The sequence below is a fragment of the Monoraphidium neglectum genome, assembly GCF_000611645.1.
Source record: "Monoraphidium neglectum strain SAG 48.87 unplaced genomic scaffold scaffold00022, whole genome shotgun sequence".
In the NCBI taxonomy this organism is placed as follows: Eukaryota; Viridiplantae; Chlorophyta; class Chlorophyceae; order Sphaeropleales; family Selenastraceae; genus Monoraphidium; species Monoraphidium neglectum.
Genome location: NW_014013605.1, coordinates 26,880 through 47,166, shown reverse-complemented (window position 1 = coordinate 47,166; position 20,287 = coordinate 26,880). Strand labels below are relative to the sequence as shown.

The window sequence follows — 20,287 nt, the reverse complement described above, 5'->3', positions numbered from 1 at the left end:
GAATATACCCTCCTATGCAGCACAGCGTCAATGGGCTGGCTTGTGTGAAGGACCATTTTACTCAAGGTGCTGATAGCAACGGCGGTGTGTCACATATGTACATGACAGAGACACATTGATATCGACGTGTCAGGATTGCAGCACAGCTTCAAATGCTTGTTTGGGTGCCGCAATTGGTTTCAGCCACATGTGTCCTTACCCCTAGTTGCCGCTGCCGACTGCCAACCCACTGGGCAACTGTAGTTCACAACGGAAGGCTGCACACCGGACAGACGGTGTTACCACCTGACCTCCCACCAGGGGCGGCTCTGGTTGGGGTCAGCCTCAATGGTGTCTTTCTTTGCGAACATCCCCAAAATCTTGGCCTGAACCCCCCTGTACCTGTGAGTGTGCATATATTTGACAATTTGTCAGACATGCGTGATGTAAGCGGCTGCTCTCCTCTTCGCAGCTCAACAGCAGCAGCCAGGCTCACCAGCTGTTGCCTGTGTCTAGCGCAACCTCCTCCGGCCCTAGGCCCGCCAACAAGCTCCCTCTCAACAGCCCTGTTCCCACACAGATCAGTGTCACCAGCTGCAACTTTGCCTTGATCTTCAGCCTCTCGCCAACCCTCAGCCCCATTCCCGGATCCCTGTCGGCCCCTCTCACTTGTCAACGGCCTGCTGCAGCTGCTGCCTCCCAATCGGCGCCAGGTCAGGGTCCGACAGCAGCGTCTCGACGTCCTCAAATCCTGGGGATAGCATTGAGACCAAAGTGTGATAGCGGGGATCGCGGAACCGTGAGCGCAGCCCGCGCACTTGCGTACGTACGCCCTGCAAATTCCCTGCTGCACGCCCAAGACCTCCGCACGGATCAGCACCCGTCCAGGCCGCTGATGCCCACCGTTCTCCAGGACCCCCTCGAGGCAGGTCAGCGCCGCCTCGGCCTGCCCCATCTGCGCGTAGCAGCACGCCATGTTGTACCTGCGGGAGGCCAGATACAGCGGGGGGGCAGGTCGGACACCCACGGAAAAGGCGGCAGCGCACAGCAAGTGAAGTGAGGATGCGACAAGCAAGCGAGCGATAGCATCAAGCCGCTGCGACCTCATTGCCTTGCCGCATGTGCTGCCACACGCGGAATCGTGAGCTTTTCTCATCGATTTGCCTCCGCTTGTGCGCATGCGGCACAGCTGCCCATGCCCTCAGCAGCCCGCCCCGCCTGCGCTCACAGGGCAGCGTTCTCCTCGGCGTCTGAAGGGCAGAGGTATTCCCGCGGCGACCCTGGCAGGCGGTACGCGCCGTTGCCTGGCAGCTCCAGGGCTAAGTTGAACAGGTCGATGGCCGCCTGTGACGGGGTTTGAGGTGGGGATGCGGGGCAGGTTGGCTGCATGGGGGCCGTGCAAGTGCATGTGTGCGGGAATGGATGGTGCTGGGCATGTGTCTAATGCGCTGGTGCTTGCATAAGAGTGCCGACCTTGTGCGGGAGCTGCTGTGCAGCCGGCAGCCTGCCGGCGCAGCCGCGTTGAGTGCATACCATGCACAGTAGCGGCCTTGCAAGCGTGCAGGCTGCGAAGCAGGCTGCGCCCCGCACCTGGTACTGCCGCTGCTGAAACTGGATCAGCCCTGCGTCGATAGCCTCCTTGCAGCGCTTGGGTCTGCGGTAGCGACCACAAAAAGGGGGCAAGAGGAGTGGACCGCCGCCAAAAGGCTGGGTGTGGGCGACGCCACGTCCTCGTAAAAGCTACCACCTCTTGCATGCACACAATGTGTGTGCATGCTTGCTGTGGAGGAAGTGGAGATGCATTGGCGGCACGCAAGGCCGCTCACCCGCTGCTGCCCGCAGCGGCCTCGTTGGCCGCCATGTCGCGCCGCCGCTGCGAGCGCGACTTGAAGCGCCCCGCACGCCGCCCCTTGCCGCTGCCAGCCGCTGCATCGTCCTCCGCGGCGTCTGCTTCCTCGCGCCCCGGCAGCTGCGGCACTGGATCCTGCAGCTCAGGTGCCAGCTCAACCTGTTTGCGCTTGCGATCGCGCGCTAAAAGGTCCTGAACGCCCTCGGTGTTGGCGCAGACGCGTACGCTCCTCGAGCGGGAGAGCGGCGCCGTGGCAGGTCGCGCATGCGCAGTGTGGCGCGATGCACTGCAGGATTTCATGGCTCTCATTTCAACTGTGTGGCTTTCACAGCCACAAGACGGTAAAAATATGTCAAGGGCGAGCGACAATCTACAAGCTGGCACGCCCTCCAACAGCCAGAAAATGCTAAGATCCACGAAACTACGCTTTATGATGCGCCGAAAACCACCAGAGGCGAAGCCGAGGGGTGCAACACGACGGAAGCGAGGCGGCCGGGCCGTTCCCGAAAGACGCTGGGCCTTGAAATGATGTCGGCCACAACATGCCTGAGAAAACCTCAGCAGTTTTAGTAGCTTGCCACTGCCAGCGGATGGCTGGTGCGCTGCGGAAGTTGGGTGCAGTGGAGCACCACCCGTCACCCAAGTTGAGTCACTCTGCTCAGTTGCTGTTGAATGTTGTGCGTCCAACTGGGGGCTGGCAGACGCACCAGCCAGCTTTAAGTTGCCCATCAGCCGTGGAATGCGAATGTCTGGCTGTTGGGGATCTGGGGAGTGACCACGAGCGCAGGGAGCTCGCTCACCAAGAAGTCATGTTGACGCGGGTGGTGCGACGGCAGATCAATTACATCAGCACACATACACCAGCCAAGCCGTGATGTCAAGCAGTGCCAGGTCTTCGCCTGCATGGGTAGCTGCGTCGACAAATAAATGGCAGCCCGGGGCAGCGGCGCCAAGCAATACGACCGAATGTGCGGTGGTTCAACCTCGCGCACGAGCGCCGAGGCGTCGCACCGCGCCCCATCCCAGCAGCACCGGCGTCACAACGCCCGTAAGAGGCCGGACAAATCGTCTGGAATATTCATATGACACGAGAAGCATCGTTGACCCAGAGAACCGCACCACTTTTGCCGTGCAAAAGCCGGCCACACCCAAACGCACGCGCCATCACTGGTCTCGGCGTGTCAGGTGCTCAAGTGCGGCCCAGTGCGGTCACTAGCATGCTTTGCCATGCAGTTCCGCTTTGATGGCAGCGCCCATCCGCGGGTGCAAGGAGGCGCGCACTGTGTGTGACGGGGGCAGCCGTCTGTAAACGAAGGACGGCCCAGTGGGCGTGCGTGCGTGACGGCCACTGGGAACAAAGTCGCCTCATACACGGTACCATGCGCGATGCGTTGACCCGGTATTGGAAACGGCTGGTGTTGCTCTACATAACAGGAACAATGGTGCAGGCCATGCAGGGATGGTCAACCAAACATTTATGTATGGGCGGCTCCGCAACACATTTTTTTGAAGGGCCATGAAACATGCCAGGCTGGATCGAGTGAGGCGATCGAAACAAGGACAGCGGCGCGCAGCGAGGCGGTGCGCAACTCCAGCCATGCAGGGGCTATGCACACGATGAACAGATACATATCAACAGCGCGCTGCAGCGAGGAGACTGTGGATGGAGGTTGAACGTGGAGGGCAGCAGCCTCAAGCGAGGCAGGGTGCACGGTGCGCCGCGCATGGGGCTGCAGCGCCCCTCGCCCAACATCTCACCCGCTGCGGAGCGCCCTTCGCCCGCCGCCGGCCCTTCACTTGGTCATCTCGAGGTCCTTGCTGATGTCAGCATCCTTGCCGGCGGTCAGCTCGGTCGCGGGCACGTTTGTGGGCAGCGACTCCTTCTCGTACGAGAGCTTGTTGTACGACGCGACCGACGAGTACAGCAGGTAGCACGCGATGCACGCGCCCGTCCATATGAAAAACCTGATCCAGGCAACCTTGCCAAGCTGGCCGAGCAGAAACACATTGAAGGCCATGGACACGGCCGGCAGCCAGGGGTACAGCGGCGCCTGGTAGCGCGGCGGCGTGTACATGGGCTTGACCAGCAGGTGCAGGCAGGCGGTGCTGATGAGGAATACGCCGCCGCCGACAGACAGGGTGATGGTCTCCTGGGTGCTGCCTGTCTCTGAGAACACCCAGCCGAGCGTGAAGAGCAGGGCGCCGGCGTTGATGGCGAGCAGGAGGCCGGCTGTCAGCAGGCGGCGGCGCAGCAGCGCCCCGGGCGCCAGCCTCTCGCTCTTGGGGGCAGCGGCAGGGGTGGCGTCTGCGTCGCCCTCGGGCGCGGAGTCGTCGGCGGTCGCGAGGCCGGGCAGGTTGCCGCCACCACCAATGCCGTCGGTGCAGGAGCGGCGCCACACCAGGCCGAGGGCGACAACCCAGAAGGCAAACAGTGTAGAGATGGACACCATGTCCGCCAGGTCAGAAAACGGCGACAGCAGGGCGAGGACGGCCGAGCCGACGCCCTGGATGGCGATGGCGATCCAGGGGGTGGACGCGCGGCCGCCGACGGTGGCGAGGAACGGCGGGATGAGGTGGTCGCGTGCGACGCCAGTGATGATGCGGCTGGTGCCGTACATGCCCACCTGGGAAAAAGCAAAGGGCGGGGCATGAGGGTAGGCCAAGATAGATAGTCAAGATAGAGAGTTGGGACTAGGAGGGCAGCAGGGGGGCCTTACAGCATACGCAATAGAGGGGCAGCGCAAAAGCGCCAGGGACCGAGGGGTGCGAGTTGGCGGGGCCGCACCAGGGTTGTAGTAATGATGCCAAGGAGGGCGCCCACAGCCACGATGTACGTGGCCCACTGCATGCCGGCGTACGTGAAGGCCTGGGGTTTGTGAGGCGTGGAGTTGCCGAGTTTTCATATTGGGGCACATGTTGGGCAGGCGGATGCAGGGGCTGCTGCGAGAGGAGGCGACTCTTGATGTGGTTGGCTGCCTTAAGGCCCAAGATACTCTTGAACTTTTGCGCAAGCATCCGGTGCTGCTCTTGCCAACAGCACCAACAGCACTGGGGGCCGGCCGCTGCGGCGGCGCCGCGCTGCCCGTAGGGCCGCTCACGTTGGCGAAGCTCGCGCTGGAGAAGCCGAGGAGGTCCTCGCGGGGCACCATGAGCGCCAGGGTGATGGCCATGAGGGTGTACAGGACGGTCACGATCGACACGGAGCCCAGGATGCCCCTGGGCAGGTCCTTGCGCGGGTTCTTGGTCTCCTCTGAGGAGACGCGCGCGAGGGCAGCGGGCGGCAGCACCGCGCCAAGGGTCAACGGGCAGCGGTCTGGGCAGGCTGCACAGGCCAGAGTGCGCAGACGACAAGCAAACGCGCCAAACACTTGTCGCAGGGCGCCTGCGTCCTCAGCGCCACAAGGCGGCTGCAAGGCAGTTGGAGTTCTGCCTCGAATTGGCATGCAATGGCGGGCAAGCAATATCGGGGAGAAGCCGCCAAGAATGCTCACCGGCAGCGCAGGCCACGGCGTCAAACCCGATGTACGAGAAGAAAACAATAGACGCGCCATTGAATGCCCCTTTTGCGCCAAACGGCAGGAAGGGCACCGCGTTGGAGGGCTTGGCCTTGACCAGGCCGGCGATGATGATGAACACCACGAGCACGACGTGCAGGACGGTGACGACGCCGTTGAACCAGGCGGACTCCTTGGTGCCAAAGATGAGCAGGACTGAGAGCACAAGGCACCAGCCAAAAGCCCACCTGGTGGAGTTAGGGCAAGGTGTTTGCGGGCAAGGGTTTTGTGAGCTCGCCTTGGGCATTGGCGTGCGTGCGTACGCAAGTGGCGCTGCGCCAAAAGCAATCTCCACAGCAGAGCTTGTCAAGGCCCAAAGGCGGGTCTGCAGCAGACGCAGCGCAGGCGCACCAGTCAAGCTGGAACAGGGTGCCGTCAGGCGCCGTCCAGAAGTGGATGTACCAGGTTTCAGTCTTGTTGGTCAGGGCGGCAAACTGAGCGGGATCCGCATTGTTGGGAGTTTGAGTATGGGCACACGCGCGCATGTATGTGCATGCAAGAGCGTGATTCATGCGGGGCGCACAGTTCTAAGTGTGGATGCCACAGATTCTGCCCTCCCCGCCTTTCCAAGCTCCCCTGCTCGAGCGAAACCTCCCATCGGCTAATGCTGCCAATGCTGGGGCCACTCACATAAGGGCTGAACCCTCGGATGGCCGCCGCATTGGCTAGAATGTATTCAAATATGAGGCTGTGGCAGTTGCGATGGGGAAAGAGGCCAGGGTGAGCAAACCGCCGGGGATGAGGCACACAAGTAAACGCAGGTTGCCGGCCTGATGTGACAGCGCTGCCCATTATTTGAGTTTTGCGGCCTCGGCGGCCGCGACAGGGCAAGTTGCCGCCCCCATAGGCGTGGCTGGCTCCTGACTGGCGCGTGGGCTGTCCGGCTGGCTGAGCCACATCCCCTGCTAGACCAGCCTACGCGCCCGATCGCGGCCACGGCTGCTCACTTGGCCACTGCAAGCCAGGCGAGAAACTCGCCCAGGGCTGCGGCAATGTAAGTGTACGCGCCACCGGCGGCAGGGATGTCCACAGCAAACTGTATGACAGGAACAGGGGCGGGGGAGAGAGGAGGAGGGGTCCCCTGAGATCGGCATCGAACAGTCATCAAGCAGCAATGCTTCAACTGCACTTCCCGCTAGCGGTAGCGGGGGCAAGCCGCAGTGAATGGCGCGCGGGCGGTCGGCCAGCAACGCGAGGGCGAGTCAGGGTCTGCACGCACCTCGGCGTAGCAGAAGGAGGAGAGCATGGCGCAGATGCCGGCCACGATGTAACTGATGATCACGCCAGGTCTTCGGGCGTAATGAGCGGGGCCAAGCACGGCACGCGAGCGTGAGTCAGTTGGAGCCACCGTGCATCCGCCGCGCGCAGCGTTTCGCAGGGTACATGGGCACATGGGTCGTGCGTTTGTGCTCTCACCCTGCCAGATTAGCGGTCACGTATCCGGTGGTGACGAACACGCCGGCGCCGAGCATCATGCCGATGCCTAGGCAGACCAGGTCAAACGCGCCCTGCCAGGCACGATGGACGATGGAAAAGATAAGGCACGCTGAGAGGTGACAGTGACGAGGCTTGAGAAGGAATTAGGGATTGACGACCTCAATGCAACATGGGTCTGCCAATCTCCAGCCCGTCGCGCACATGGCCGTCTCGGCGAGTCAGCGGCGAGCCGTTAGGAACGTTGACGGCTCATCACGCGCCCAAGCGACGAGGCACCCGAGCGGCATCCACTTTTTGTCATGAATCATGTAAGTCGCTGCTGATCTTTCATGGCTGTGCGCAATCCGCATCGCTAAGGGGGCCTGTCATCTGGCGATTGAATGCGGTTCACCAGGGCGACGACGCGCGACAGAAACCCCCGCCAGTAGAAGGGGCTCGAACTGCGGCACTCACCAGAACGCGCTTCATGGCTTCACCACTAGACTTCACGGGGTTCGCGGGCATGATAGGCGAGAAGGAGCGCGTGGAGAGAATGGTGCCCAGCGACGCGAGCCCCTTGGTGTACTCGCCGAAGGACGAGAAGCCCACCGCCTTGTAGGCCTTCGAGGGACTCATGGCTGCTTTTTCGTTCACTATCCGAGGCTGCTGCTGCGGTCGACCAGCTGTGCCACGTTGGCGCCGCGCGGAAGAATTGCCGGGGTTTGCAGAGTGCGTGCGCGGCCTGTTCAACAAACCGCGAACGGTTTTGAAATCAAACAGGGGACGTGGCTAGCGTGGCTTGCCTGGCACGTGTGCGGGTCACCCGGTACCACCAGCGTCCGCTGCAAAACGCGAGACTCATCAGCGACGCTTCAAGTCCCCCATGCGAATACTGACGGCTGCTAGGATTTTCCGAGGTATGCAAGTCCCTGGTGATACACGGCCGTTGCCGTCCGCGGTGGACGGCGCCCTTGCTGCAGCTTCGAGCGCACATTCCGCTGTGCGCGCACTACTGTACCGCTCGTCTGCCTCCCAATACCTGACATAGTTTGCGCTGTGATGTTGAATATGACTCATGAGTACACTTCTCTGAGCGTTCAGGTGTACAACACTTGATGGAAGTTTGTGCAAGAAGCCAAGAACCTCCTGCCAAGCATGCATGCACCCGCCGCACAGCCGCATCATCATGACGATGGGCAAAGCTTGCATTCTCTCTGTGTGGATTTTACAGCTTCCTTGAACAGGCGACATGGATTCATACCCCCGTGTTGAGTGTGACATACGACCGTCCTTGACTCCTTGTGCAAAGCTCGCCGCACACACAGTGCCGACTCACCCCTTTGCGCTTCACACTACTGTACAAACGCATTCTTAGGTGGTACCCCTCTCAGAGTACGGCTCACCAAAATCCACGCCTGTTGCAGCAGTGCTCAACAAGGGTGCCTTGCTTGTAGACTACACGCCTTCCATTGAGGCTGACCTGCAAAGCTAGCCATGCCATCTGAGCCATAACCTACACCAGATGTATTTGGTGCGCCGCTTGGGTTTGCGCCCAGCCCATCGGTGTGCAGCGCTCGATGCCAATGACTTCACCAAGCCACCAAGGCGGCCGGTCACGCGTGGACTCCTGGTCATGCTCAGTGGCAAGGGTACAAATCTTGCTTCACTCGATGTGGGCTCGTCGTGGCCGCCAGGATGCATGCCTAGATATTCACCAGTTGTCCACAAGCCGCTTGAATGATTGAAAGCAGATCACGCAGCTGTCGGTGACCGTTGAGCATTCACAGCAGCCGATGATTTTTTTTCTCCAACTTCAATGTCGGGCATATGTCCGTGGACGTCTAGATCTGTGAGACAGCCATGCAGTCAACACGCAAGTGTTCACCACGTTCCGCGGGCATGAAAGTGATAAAGCGGGGTGTCAGATGTGATTCCGCTTGAGGCGGCAACGGCAGGGCCCTCTTGCAGCAGCGCGCCGCCGCCACCGCTGTGCACTGGCGGGAACACCCAGGAGCGCGCAAGCGGTGCGTGGACGCACGGGCCCACTCCTGCCTCCCGCTGCGAGGGGCCCCCAGACGCGTTTCTTGGCAGGCAACAGACACAGCCGGCAGGTTAGCAGCTGTGGCTGGTCACATACGACGCCCGCCCAGATACCTGAGGGCAATTGAGAGAACTTCACCGAGTGGTGGTCACACCCTGTCTTTCGCTGTGAGGGCCTTCGGGGCCCATGGCAGCGAATGCAGTGCCGGCGCCGCAACACCAGCAGCAGCATCAACAGGAACAGCAACAATATGAGTGCCAGGATCAGGTGCAGAGGCATCAAAAGCAACAGGCGCAGCATTGGGAGCATCAGCTGCAGGAGCAGCTTTCCCCGCCACCGCTCCCTCCACCGCAGCAGCAGCAGCAGCAGCAGCCACAACAGCAGCCACACGAGCGGCGACACAGCAGCCGTTCTGCACGCCTCCGCTCACTGGGGTCGATGCCCTTGCTGGGTGGGAACGATGAGGGCAGTAACCTGCTGCTGTCCAGGGCGCTGCTGATTGAGACGCTGGACCTGGACAGGGAGCTGATGCTTTTGGACGAACGACAGCTGGTGTCGCTTGAGAATTCCACCTCCAGCCAGCCTCAAGAGCAGCAGAGTCAGCAGCAGGAACAGCAGCAGCACCAGCAGCAGCAGCACCAGCAGCCTCCCAAACTGCACGAACAGCATGTGGTGTTGGGCCAAGCAGGACGGCCTGTGGGGAACAGCGACGCTCCCCACCTGCTGGACCAGCCAGCAAGCAACGGAAAGGCGGCTGTGAAGGAAGGCATTGGCGCATCAGGCTCGGTGGTTTTGGACGGCGGTGAAAGCCAGACACCCATTAATGCAGGGTGGCTGCGGCAGCTTCGCAGCTCGGATGCGGCCGAGGAGGCGGCTGTGGAAGAGGCAGTCGTGGCCGGCAAAAGCGGGGCAGGGCCGGGGCCAGAGCAGACCGTGCCGCTGCAGCAGGCATACTCAGCAGGCGCAAGGCCCCCCCTGCCCGTCATATCAGTAGCGCCTCATGGGCCCGGGCACGCAGCTGTACCCTCGGCGTGGGCGGCTCCAGAGGACGTGGCAGCGCAGGAGGCGGCTGATGCTGTCACAACTTCACTGTCGCTGTTGTGGCAGGAGCTGGAAATCGTCAAGCAGGCGCTTGAGCAGGAAAGCAACAGCCAGCTCCAGCTCCAAGAGCAGCAGCAGCACCTGCCCCTGGTGCCTGAGGAAACGCAGCAGCAGCAGCAGCAGCAGCAGCAGCAGCAGCAGCAGCAGCAGCAGCAGCAGCAGCAGCAGCAGCAGTGGTGTGAGCACACTGAAGGCCCAACGGACGAGCAGCAAGACTCACAAGTGCACCCTAAGGGCCAGAACGCCGAGGCGTGCGAGTGGGTGGCCCCAGGCGATGATGAGTGGTCGGACACATCGCAGCTGCACCAGCAGGGAGCCCCCTGGCGGGCGGGGCACCAGGCGCTCCAGCACGACCGGCCGATGCAGCAGCAGGATCACGGGGCGGGTCACAGCGGAGGGGATGCGGGGCAGTGCTATCAGATGCAGCAGCAGCCAGCTCACAACCCAGCAGCTCGGCACATGCCGCAGGAACAGCTTGAAGGGCTCACTCACACGCAGCGATGGCAGTCTCAGCCCGACGTGAGGCCTTCGTGGGTTCCTCCTCAAAGGCAACCGGCATCCCCACAGCAGTACCACGCGCCCCAGCCGCAACACCAGCAGCAGCATGTCTGGCATGGCGAGCCACAGCAGCAGCAACAACAGCAATGGCACCAGCAACGGCAGCGGCAACACCAGCAGCAGCAGCAGCAGCAGCAGCAGCAGCAGCAGCAGCAACAGCAGCAGCAACAGCAGCAGCAACAGCAGCAGCAACAGCAGCAGCAACAGCAGCAGCAACACCAGCAGCAGCAGTGCACGTCTTCATGTGTGCAGCAAGGTGCGACACCTGGTGATGTCGCGATGCCCCTTGGCCATGCTGTGCGGGCAGTTGTAGAGGTGAGCCTGGTGGTGTTGGCCACAAGGATGCTTATCGCTTTGCATGGACATGCATGTCAAATGCCAATTCGTCTTATGAGTCCATGGGCGAGACATTCAAGCCACAGCAACACACTGCTAAGCGAGGCCCTGGCCGCACTGTCTGACGCCTTCTCATACAGACCTTGTCTTCACCTGCGTGCCCCGCACACGCCGTCTGCACGATACCCTTACCACAGTTGCAAGAAGCCAGGGACCGCGCCGGCAGCCTCGAGGCACAGTGTGCGCGCCTCACAGCCGCCATCGAGCAGCAGCAGCTGGAGAGAAGCTACTTGGTGGCAGAGCGGCAGCTGGTCGGCACCCACGTGCGCCGCCTCGCGCTGATGCTGCGCAGCTATGGCGCTCAGGGGCTCAGCGGCAACGGCGGCAGCAGTACCTCAGCCGTGGACGCCAATGATGAGTTGGCTGACGAGGAATGCCGGGACCCAGCCGAGGTTTCAGCAGCGGCTGCCACGCGTGCGCATCCCAGGCCGGCGGAGGCGCATGCGGCTGAGGCATGGGCACGGCTGCCTGCAAGCAGTCTCTTGCGAGGGCTAGGCGGCCCTTTGGACGGCTGGAGGGACGTGCGGGCGCTTGCGAGGGAGGCAGCGCGCGCTCTTTCCGCGCAAAAGCGCGACCTGTCCGAGGCGGACCGCCGCGCATCCGAGGCGGAGGCGCGCGTTAGATCGTTTGAGGCGAGGTACGAGCACCTGGCGGGTCGTCTCAAGGCGGTGGCCAAGGCGGCGGCAGCGCAGGCGGCGCAAGCGGAGGTCGGCGGCAGGGAGGCGGCACGGGCTCGGGAGGCAGTGCGACAGCGGGAGGCAGCGCTGCAGCGGCGGCTGGACGAGATGGTGGGTGGGGCGACATGGGCTGTGATTGCACGGGTCAGCCAACAGCATGGGAGGCACCACATTATGGAAAATTCTCACAACAGCACTGAGACAGCCGTTCAACCAGGCTAGCGTGACTTAGAGCGAACATGTTCTGGCCTCAGAGATTCCTGCCCTGCGGGCGCGTTGACATGCCCAAGTGCTCGCCCTCGGACAGCCTCTCCCTGTGCCCTGCCATGCTCACACGCTCACACACGTGCACGTGCGCCCGTGCGCGCACTCACGCAGCACACATGCCCATACACACACGTTTACACATATTTGCGCAGTCGCGCGACAGCACGGCGTCTGAGCGCGTTCTGCGGGAGCAGCTGCAAGAGGCTCAGGCGCAAGCGGCCGAGTACCAAAGCCTAGCAGCCGCTCAGCAGGCAGGCGTCGAGGAGGCGCGCGCGCAGCTGCTGTCGGCCGAGGCGCGCGCAGGCGCGCTAGGTGCTGAGCTGGCGGTCGCGCAGGAGGGCGCTGCCGCGGCATCGCAGGAGGTGAGGCAGCAGGGCCGCTGGCGTCGGGGTGCCGGCGCGTCGCATGTTGCCATGGTCACTGGTGGTGGCTGGGACGTGCACCGGCGGTCCCACCAGCCGTCGCTGGCTTACCTGGAAAAATGCACCTGCCAGCCAGCCCCAGCAGCAGTGATCTAGGTCGCCCTGTCAGCACGAGCGCCACGATTCAACTCCTGGGCGATGACCTGCTCTCAAATTCACAGGCAGGCACCCTGAAGTCCGAGCGCAAGGGCCTCGTCCGCGCACTCGAGGCCGCCGAGGCACGCCTGGCAGAAGCCGCACAGCAGCTGGAGGACGCCGACGCGGAGCGCTCGAGGCTGCGCGAGGCGCTGGATCGAGCGGAGTTGGGACGCAGCCAGGCGGAGGCGCAGGTTGAGGCACAGGATGCGGCAATGCAGCAGGTGCGAGGTGCTGCTTCAAATAGAAAAAGATGGTCGATCAAAGACGCTTGCTGCGAACCAACAAGCCGTAAGGGTGTGGTGTAAGCGGCGCTGCTTGTGCCAAAGCATGCAAATTGCTCAACAGCTTTGCGCCAGATCTACATCTGCCAATCTGCACAGGCGCGCATCCAGGCAGCTGAGGCAACCGAGGCGCTCGCCGCCCTCCAAGCATCTGACACAGCGAACAAGCGGCGCCTGGCGGCCTGCGAGGCGGACCTGCGGGCGGCCACCGAGCAACTGCGGCTTGGCGCGGAGGCGGCGGCGCGCCAGGCGCAGGCGGTGCTGGACACGGAGTCTGAGCTTGGAAGGGTGAGGGGCGAGCTATCTGCCTGCAGGGCCCAGTTGGCAAAGCATGCTGAGCGCGCGGACGCCGCCGAGGCCTCCGCTGAGCAGCTGCGGGAGCTGCCGCCGCAGCTGGCGGCGCTGCGCGCGCGCACGGCGCGCGCCGAGGCGTCAGCGGCCTGCGAGGAGCGGCGGCGGACGCTGCTCGAGGAGCGGGCGGCGGCGCTGGCTGCGGAGCTCAGAGCGTCGCGGCACCAGGCCGACGCCGCGCGGGTGGAAGCCCGGCGGACACAGGGGCAGCTTCTGGGGATTCGCGCCGAGGTCAGCGCCTGGGCCGCCGGCGGCTGCGGGGACGGCGGCAGCAGCGGGCAATCAGATGGCTCCGGCAGCGATGGCGAGGACGGCAGCAGCGGAGGCACAGATGACTCGCACAGAGAGCAGCAGCGGCAGCACGAAGGCAAGGCAAGGCCAGGCAATGCCACGCGAGATCTGGAAATCACCCAGGAGCGCGTCCAGCTGCTGCAGGTTGGTTGGGGCAGAGCAAGGGTACCAGAGACGAGCTGAGGCTGATGCCTGGATCCCACTGAGCGATGTGCAAGGGTTTACCTTTGGCCTTCCAGAAGCGCTGGACCCATTTCCTGGGCCAAGGCATCTGCCACCGCTGACGGCCTTTCGGTGCACTGCCCCCCCTCCTCAAACACCAGTCCTTGTTGTCAGATTCCAAGAAGCAGCTGGCGGCCGCCGCCGCCGCCCATGACGCCGAACTCGGCGCCGCCGAGCAGCGCGAGGCGGCGCTGCAGCGCAGCGTGGCCCAGCTGGGCGCAGAACTTGCGCTTGCGGTCGCCAGGACAGAGCTGCTGAGCCGGCGGTGTGAGCGCTGGCGGCGGGCTCTGGCCGAGGCTGTTGCGGGGGCGGAGGATTCGGAGGGGCGCATGCGGCGGCAGGCGGCGCTGATGAAAGGGGCGGCTGAGGTTGAGGCGCGGCAGCTTCGCCATGAGGTGGGAAGGGTCGGGCTCTCTTTGATTTGGAAGCTCATATCGCCGACTGTGTGTGCTGGTGTGCGCCGCGTTGCAGCTGCCCGTCATCAACTAGCCTAAGTGCTGAACGATTGGGTGCGCTGATTGGCATGATCGGCTCGCGTCTCACCTTGGCTTGCGCACTGACCAGGTTGAGCAGCTGCAGCAGCAGCTGGCGGATCATGAGGCGGCACGAGACCAAGAGGAAGCAGAGCAGCGCCTTGCCCGCGCCCGCCACGCCGCCGATGTTGCGCGGGCCGAGGCTGCTGGCTCGCCGACGTTGTGTACGCGGGGCGAGGGCGGGGCAGGGCCATGGCAGCAGCCTGGCGACATTCCCGGGCAGCTGCAGCAGCAGGAGCAGCAGCAGCAGCAGCAGCAGCAGCAGCAGCAGCAGCGCCAACAGCAACGCTTTGCGCGGCCAGACAGCAGGGCTGGCAGAAAATGGCACGCGTCTGCTCTAGGCGAGGCAGCAGTTGGGCGAATCCGCCGTCAATTGGAAGGGAGCGCAAATATAGCGGCGGTCAAGGCGGGGCCCAAAGGGCATGTGGCGGCGGAAGCAGTGTCTGACACATTCACCGATGAGCAGCAACTTCTGAGGAGCTGGAGGCCGTAAACTCAGCATGTAAGATGGGATACTCTGTTGATGCTGATGAGGCCCCCGGGTCCAGCTGCTGGGATCACGCCTTACCGCCTGCTCGTTAAGCTCGCTTTGGCTGCCAGCCCATGCAGCGGGAAACGCGTAGGTGAGCATGAAGTGTGCTTCAACACCATATAACATGCAGGAGGCGCAGCACTGGTCAACTTTGGCCCTTTTCTCGTGAAGCCGCGAGCTGCACCTCACCGGCCGGGCGGCTGTTGCGCTGCAAATGGGTGCGAGCTGGGGGTTTCATAGTTGAGATACCAGATTCGACCTATGCTCGAAGCACGTTTCCTCAAACGCATCGATACTCTATAATACAAATTTTGAACACCGCAGGAACCACTTTTGAACGATTGAACGGGCGTCTGGCCCATGCCGAGCACAGGCAGCAGCTAGAGGCATCTCAAATGCACAGAATCAGCGTAATAGCGCTTGTAGCGCTGTGTCTGGGCCTGGCGAGCGCATCAAAGCCCGCGCGGCCTGCCACGGTCTCGTACCCGCTTTTCGGTGAGTTCGTCTGTGCTTATCAACGACTGCGCATGCATCAGAAACAAGCAGCACGACTGACATTGAGCATAATGCGGAATACATACTGTACATGCGCAAAGCTCGTGGTGAACTGTTATGCACTGCCACAGCGCTGCAGGTTGCTGCAACGCCATGCGACCTCCCATATCCTGCTCTGCCGCGCTCATGCGCACACGCAGTTGGCGTAATCGACCTACGCACCGTACCGGGCGCTGATGACGCGGCGGCACCCGCCACCATTCAAGCCAAGGGCGTCGTGCGCCGTGCGGCCGGCTACCCCGCCGCGCCCACCTTGTCCATACGGCCTATCGAGCGCCTCAGGCCGGCAAAGGATGGGGTCGACGGGGACGGGTACAGCGCAGCCCCTGTCCTCCGAGACAGCGCAAGCCTGAAGCCGCGCGCTGCCGCCGCTCCGGAAAAGCAGCCATCCGTCGCGCCGGCCGCCGCCGCTCCCACCGCGCCCGCTGGCGCCACCCGCCGCCTGCTGGACGCATCCCCGCGCGAACCGCCCCGCCGCCGCGCGCCCAACAGCCGCGGCGGCTTCCCCGCCGCCGCGCCGGCGGGGCCCTTTGCCGGCGGCGGCGCGGGGGCTGGCGCGTCCCTTGCGGCGTCCGAGACGCGTGCCCTGCACGTCACGGACGGCGTTCTTGCCGTGTACGCCCTCGCCCCGAAATCGGGCGCCCGCAACGGCACGCGCACATTGATCCGCCTCCAAGACCTCTTCGCGCCCGTCGGGTCCTCGAACTGCCGCGACGGCGTCTACGACGCGCACGCGGCGTACGACCCGCACGCGAAGCGCTTCTACGTCGCGGCGGCGTGCGGCGGCTCGGGGTCGGCGCTGCTCGCGGTGTCCGCCTCGGCGGAGCCGCACGCGGCATGGTACCTCTACAACCTGAACGCTGACGGCGTCGGCACGCGCCTCGCGTGCGCCAACGGCGAGGCGGCGCTCGTTGATTACCCGCGGCTGCACTTCAACTGGGACGCCATCGCGGTCTCCCTGCACTCCTACTGCCCCAGCTCCGGCGGCGCGCGCGGCGCGGCCGGCCACGGTGCCGCGCTGCTCGTGTTGCCCAAGGGCGCGGCTTCCAAGGGCGAGTCGCGCCTCTCGTACCCGGTTTTCACGTCGTACGAGGTTGCGCAGGCGGTGGAAGGCGGGGAGTCTCTGCCTGGTGGCATTGTGCAGCTGGAGCCGGTGGCGGCGCAGCGCGAGGAGGACGTGGCTCAGGGCAGCATGTACTTTGTGGCCGACGTGAGCGGAGGGAGGGGCTGGGAGTTGAGGGAGGGGCTGCGCAGAGCCATCAGCACGTAGCTGTTAATGGCCGGCCGCCCGCAGCTGGTGGGCCGCTGCTGTTCCGCTGCTGGGCGTCAGGGGTCCGAGATAACAGCAGGTTTGCGGCAGCAATGGTGTCAGGGACTTCTCCAGAGGTGCCTGGCATGCCGCCCACCGACTATACACGTGCCGCTCCTCTCCCATATTTTCACGCGTGTTCCGCAGCTGGCAGTGCCCAAGGGGCAGCTGCGCCGCAACTTCCTGCTGGTCGCCCTCACCAACACCGGCGCCATGTGGGGTTTCACGACAGACTCAGACAGCCCGGCCGACGCAGTGACGCCCTTCCTCACAGCCTCGCTGGCAGACCGCGGCTCGGCCGTGGCGGCGCCGGCGCAGGGCAGCGTGATGACGCAGCCGGAGGGCGCGCCTGCGCTGGAGGTGTCGCGGCTGCCAGCTGGGTTCTGGTCGGGCCGGGTGAGCAACGCATCTGAATAGTGTTGTGTTTCTGGCTGTGCATTGCTGTCCGCATTGGGGGCTGTCGGCTGCAACACCAGGGGACCAAAGGATGCAGGCGCAGATGCAGACAACCAACACAGCAACAGATGGTTTCGGGTGCCACCCTTTGCCCCCGACTCGAATTTCAAGTCCTGGTATTCACCCCCACGCCCCCTCCTGTTCTGACACCTTTTGACAAACCCAGGCCGTCTGGGCTTCAGGCAAGGTCTGGCTTGTGGATGAGGTGGCGTCAGATAGTGATGCCCGCACCCCCACCCTCGCGTGGGCCGTGCTGCAGCCGACCCTAACCACCTCCGGAGGCGGCTCGTGCGCAGCGACATCAGCCTGGGGCGAGGGCTTTGACTTTGGCGCCGATGTCAGCTCGACCTTCGCCGCGGCGGTGCAGCCCGCTTGGGAGGAGTTTGTCACCCGGTCAGTCAACGCGTCCGCCCTCTTGGTCCAGGCCACGGCGCTGTACGGCGACCGCATCGCGCCCACAAAAGAGGGCACCGTGGTCGCGGCGTCCCCCGGTGACATGGAGGTGACCCAGCAGCTCACTCGCACCGACGTCAGCCCGTTCTTCATTCCGGTCAGCGCCATCCCCAGGACCAGCGCTGCTGCCGTGGCGGCGCCGGGGCAGCTGACGGCCGCCGCCGTGTACGGCAAGAGCGGCGGCCGCGGCGGCTTTGAGGGTTGGTCCTGCTGGTCGTGCGCGCCGGGCAAGGCCGGGTTCGTGTCGGCCGCGTCTTCGTACAACTTCGGCCTGTCACCCGGTTACAGTGGTTACAACAACTACGGTGGCGTCGGGTCTGGTTACTTCCCGGGCGGCGACATCGCCGGCACCAACGGCTGGCGCAACGCCGGCTGGGGCGGCGGGCCGGCCGGCAACTTCGGGCCGGGCCCCTATGGCGGCGGTTACGGCACGGGCGGCTGGGCTGGCGGTTACTTCGGCGGCTTCTTCTCGGGTTCCAACGTTGGTGGCGTCAACTGGGGCTCGTCCTGCCAGATCATGTGCCAGCGCTCCTTCCTGGGCACTGGCGGCGTGTACGGCTGGGGCACCGGCCTCGCGCCCGGCGGCTGGGGACCGTTTGGCGCGTTCCCCTTTGGCCTCGGCCGCGGGGGCTGGGGCCACCGCAGGCTGGCACAGGCGCAGGCGCAGGCGGCCGAGCGGCCGGTGGAGGCCGCGGCTGCGTCCAAGGCGACGGCGGCGGGCGAGGCGGAGGCAGCGAAGCTCAAGGCGGCCGCGTCCGCTGCCTCGTTCGAGAACGCGTCCAGCGGCGTGCTCACCGCCCAGGTGTCCGCCTCCAAGTCGCTCCGCCCCGTGTGCGTCGCGCCCGCGGCGTCCTGCACGGCGGCGGCGCGCGCCAGCTGCCCGGCCGGCGGCGAGCCGGCCGCCGCGCTGTCGGCGGCGATGGTGCAGCACGGGTCGCTGGCGCAGTCCCCGGCGGCCAGCGGGCTCGCGCTCGCGGCGCCGGCGTTGGCGGTGTCGCGGCAGGGCGTTATGATGGTGGCTGCCACCTACTCTGGGGCTGGGAAGGTGAAGGGCTCTTCGGGGCCGGCATACCCAGGTGAGGGAGGGGCAGGGCAAAAGGCCGCGCGCCGCGCGCAGGGCAGCAAATTTTCGGGGGTCGGGCGAGGGAACGCCACTGGCACTGGCCCTGACTGCCGTGTTCGTGCTTGAGGCTGGCTCCGATGACCAAGACCACCTTAAATTCCTTCCTTGTCTGGTCCTTTTTTCGCGCGCACAGGTGTGGCGTCCATCACCATCACCCCTGGCTCCGGCGCTGCCACGCTCCGCATCGAGCAGCGCGGCACGCAGCCCCTCACGCGCGAGGCCGTCAAGGCCGCGGGCGTGTGGCCGGTGCCGCCGGCGATGGCGGTGCAGGCGGGCACAGGCACTGTCTACGTGACCGCTGAGAAGCTGCCCGGCAGCTCCGCGGGTGCCTGGGTTTCCATCCTGGAGGCGTAACTACTACGCATTGCTTGGGTGGTGCAGGGGTAGGACACAATGTTGTCCACGCCCCAGGGTCAATCACCAGTCATTGAGTTGTTGAACTCTCGGGCCATTTTTGGTTGAGGTGCTGGTGCAGAATGTTTACGCCCGTTCGCATTGCTTGGCTGAAACAATGTGGCGCCTGTTATTGACCTTCATGCATGCTAGGGTGGCAGCAGGTCAGCTCCAGCTGTCTGGGGTTCACCAGTGGGGTCAACGTGATGCAACGGACATCTCACTCAAACATCAAAACGAAACAGCGCCGCACAGCTTCGCTGGACGTGCGGCACCCCCGAGCTGCCATGCGGCGGTCGCTTCACAGGGTGGCAACACTCGCGCTGCCCAGCGTTCTTCGTGACGTAATGTAACTGCGCTGACCAAGAACGAGGGCACACCTGCGCGCATTACATCAATTCAAATGCAAACTTTTTATCTCAGGCATTGGCTGTGCACAGTATGAGCGTGCGTCCGGCGCCCCTGCTGGCAGCGGCACACTTGCGTCGTGGTGACTGCACAATCAGGCAACCGCCGCAATGCCCGCGACAGCTTCATGCTTCACTCATGACGACTGTTAATAGACAATGATTTTGTGTTATGCAGCAAGCTCCTGCCGACAAATTGCGTGGCATTAGATCACACCGTGCCGCTTACCCGCGAGTGCTTGTGTGTAACATCGCTGCAGTAAATATTAGTGCATGCTTACGAGAAACCCAGAACACTAGCCTTGGCCGCCGGCTGCCACCCCACTTGCTGCCGCTGCTGCCGGTTGCGCGGCGCTCGCTGCGCACCCCAGCGCTGCGAGCAAGATGGCAGACCTGGATGCTGAGCTCGCGGCCTTCATGGGGGAGATCGCCGCTGTAGAAAAAGAAGTGGCCGCCTCCACTGGCCCCTCGGAGCAGCAAACGAGCGGTGCCGGGGCGCGGCCCGCAGGGGCGCCGCGCCTTCCGCCCCCGCCGGCCCCACCTCCGGGGGCAGGCGCAGCGCCTCCCAGGCTGGCCCCACCGGTGAGCAGGTGGCACTGCAGCAATAAGTGTCACAACTACATGCTATCGCCGAAAAGTTGAGGCAGCCAAGCGAACTCTCATGCAGTAAGCGTTGACGGCTTGCCTCGTGCTCTGCCCGGCTTCCGTGCCTTGGCACTACCATATGTGTCTTTCCACCCTCGCATGCGCCCATGCGTGCGCACATGCACACAGAGACACACACACACACACACACACGCACGCACGCCGCACGCACTTGCACACTGCGCAGATGCAACCGCCACCAGCAGCAGCAACAGCAGCGGCAGCTCCGGCCCCAGCCACAGCAGCCACAGCAGTAGCAGCAGCGGCGCCGCCCGCGGCGGGCGGCCTCCCCCGAGTGCCGCCGCCGTTGGCACCCCCCCCGTTTGCACCCCCGCCCC

General features: G+C 64.2%; 4 protein-coding genes across 4 annotated transcripts; 2 read left to right on the top strand and 2 right to left on the bottom strand.

Annotated features, from left to right (window-relative positions):
• Positions 1–644: 644 nt before the first annotated feature.
• MNEG_0315 (hypothetical protein) lies at positions 645–2,128 on the bottom strand (the record flags this gene model as incomplete). The annotated part of the gene is made up of 5 exons (XM_014051210.1): positions 645–730; positions 883–962; positions 1,208–1,323; positions 1,570–1,633; positions 1,806–2,128. 5 exons carry the CDS (start codon positions 2,126–2,128, stop codon positions 645–647), a joined length of 669 nt encoding a protein of 222 aa, XP_013906664.1.
• A 1,493-nt stretch (positions 2,129–3,621) lies between these two features.
• On the bottom strand, positions 3,622–7,434 carry MNEG_0314 (cationic amino acid transporter; the record flags this gene model as incomplete). The annotated part of the gene is made up of 10 exons (XM_014051209.1): positions 3,622–4,452; positions 4,614–4,694; positions 4,927–5,078; positions 5,320–5,570; positions 5,734–5,816; positions 6,013–6,070; positions 6,330–6,418; positions 6,602–6,653; positions 6,799–6,890; positions 7,273–7,434. The coding sequence occupies 10 exons, from the start codon at positions 7,432–7,434 to the stop codon at positions 3,622–3,624; spliced, it is 1,851 nt and encodes a 616-aa protein (XP_013906663.1).
• Positions 7,435–9,025: 1,591 nt separating this feature from the next.
• Positions 9,026–14,032, top strand: MNEG_0313 (hypothetical protein; the record flags this gene model as incomplete). Its single annotated transcript, XM_014051208.1, has 6 exons — positions 9,026–10,813; positions 11,032–11,682; positions 11,991–12,200; positions 12,422–12,619; positions 12,779–13,465; positions 14,015–14,032. The coding sequence occupies 6 exons, from the start codon at positions 9,026–9,028 to the stop codon at positions 14,030–14,032; spliced, it is 3,552 nt and encodes a 1,183-aa protein (XP_013906662.1).
• Positions 14,033–15,003: 971 nt separating this feature from the next.
• On the top strand, positions 15,004–18,858 carry MNEG_0312 (hypothetical protein; the record flags this gene model as incomplete). Its single annotated transcript, XM_014051207.1, has 5 exons — positions 15,004–15,103; positions 15,304–16,373; positions 16,620–16,868; positions 17,095–18,457; positions 18,638–18,858. The coding sequence occupies 5 exons, from the start codon at positions 15,004–15,006 to the stop codon at positions 18,856–18,858; spliced, it is 3,003 nt and encodes a 1,000-aa protein (XP_013906661.1).
• Positions 18,859–20,287: the final 1,429 nt, after the last annotated feature.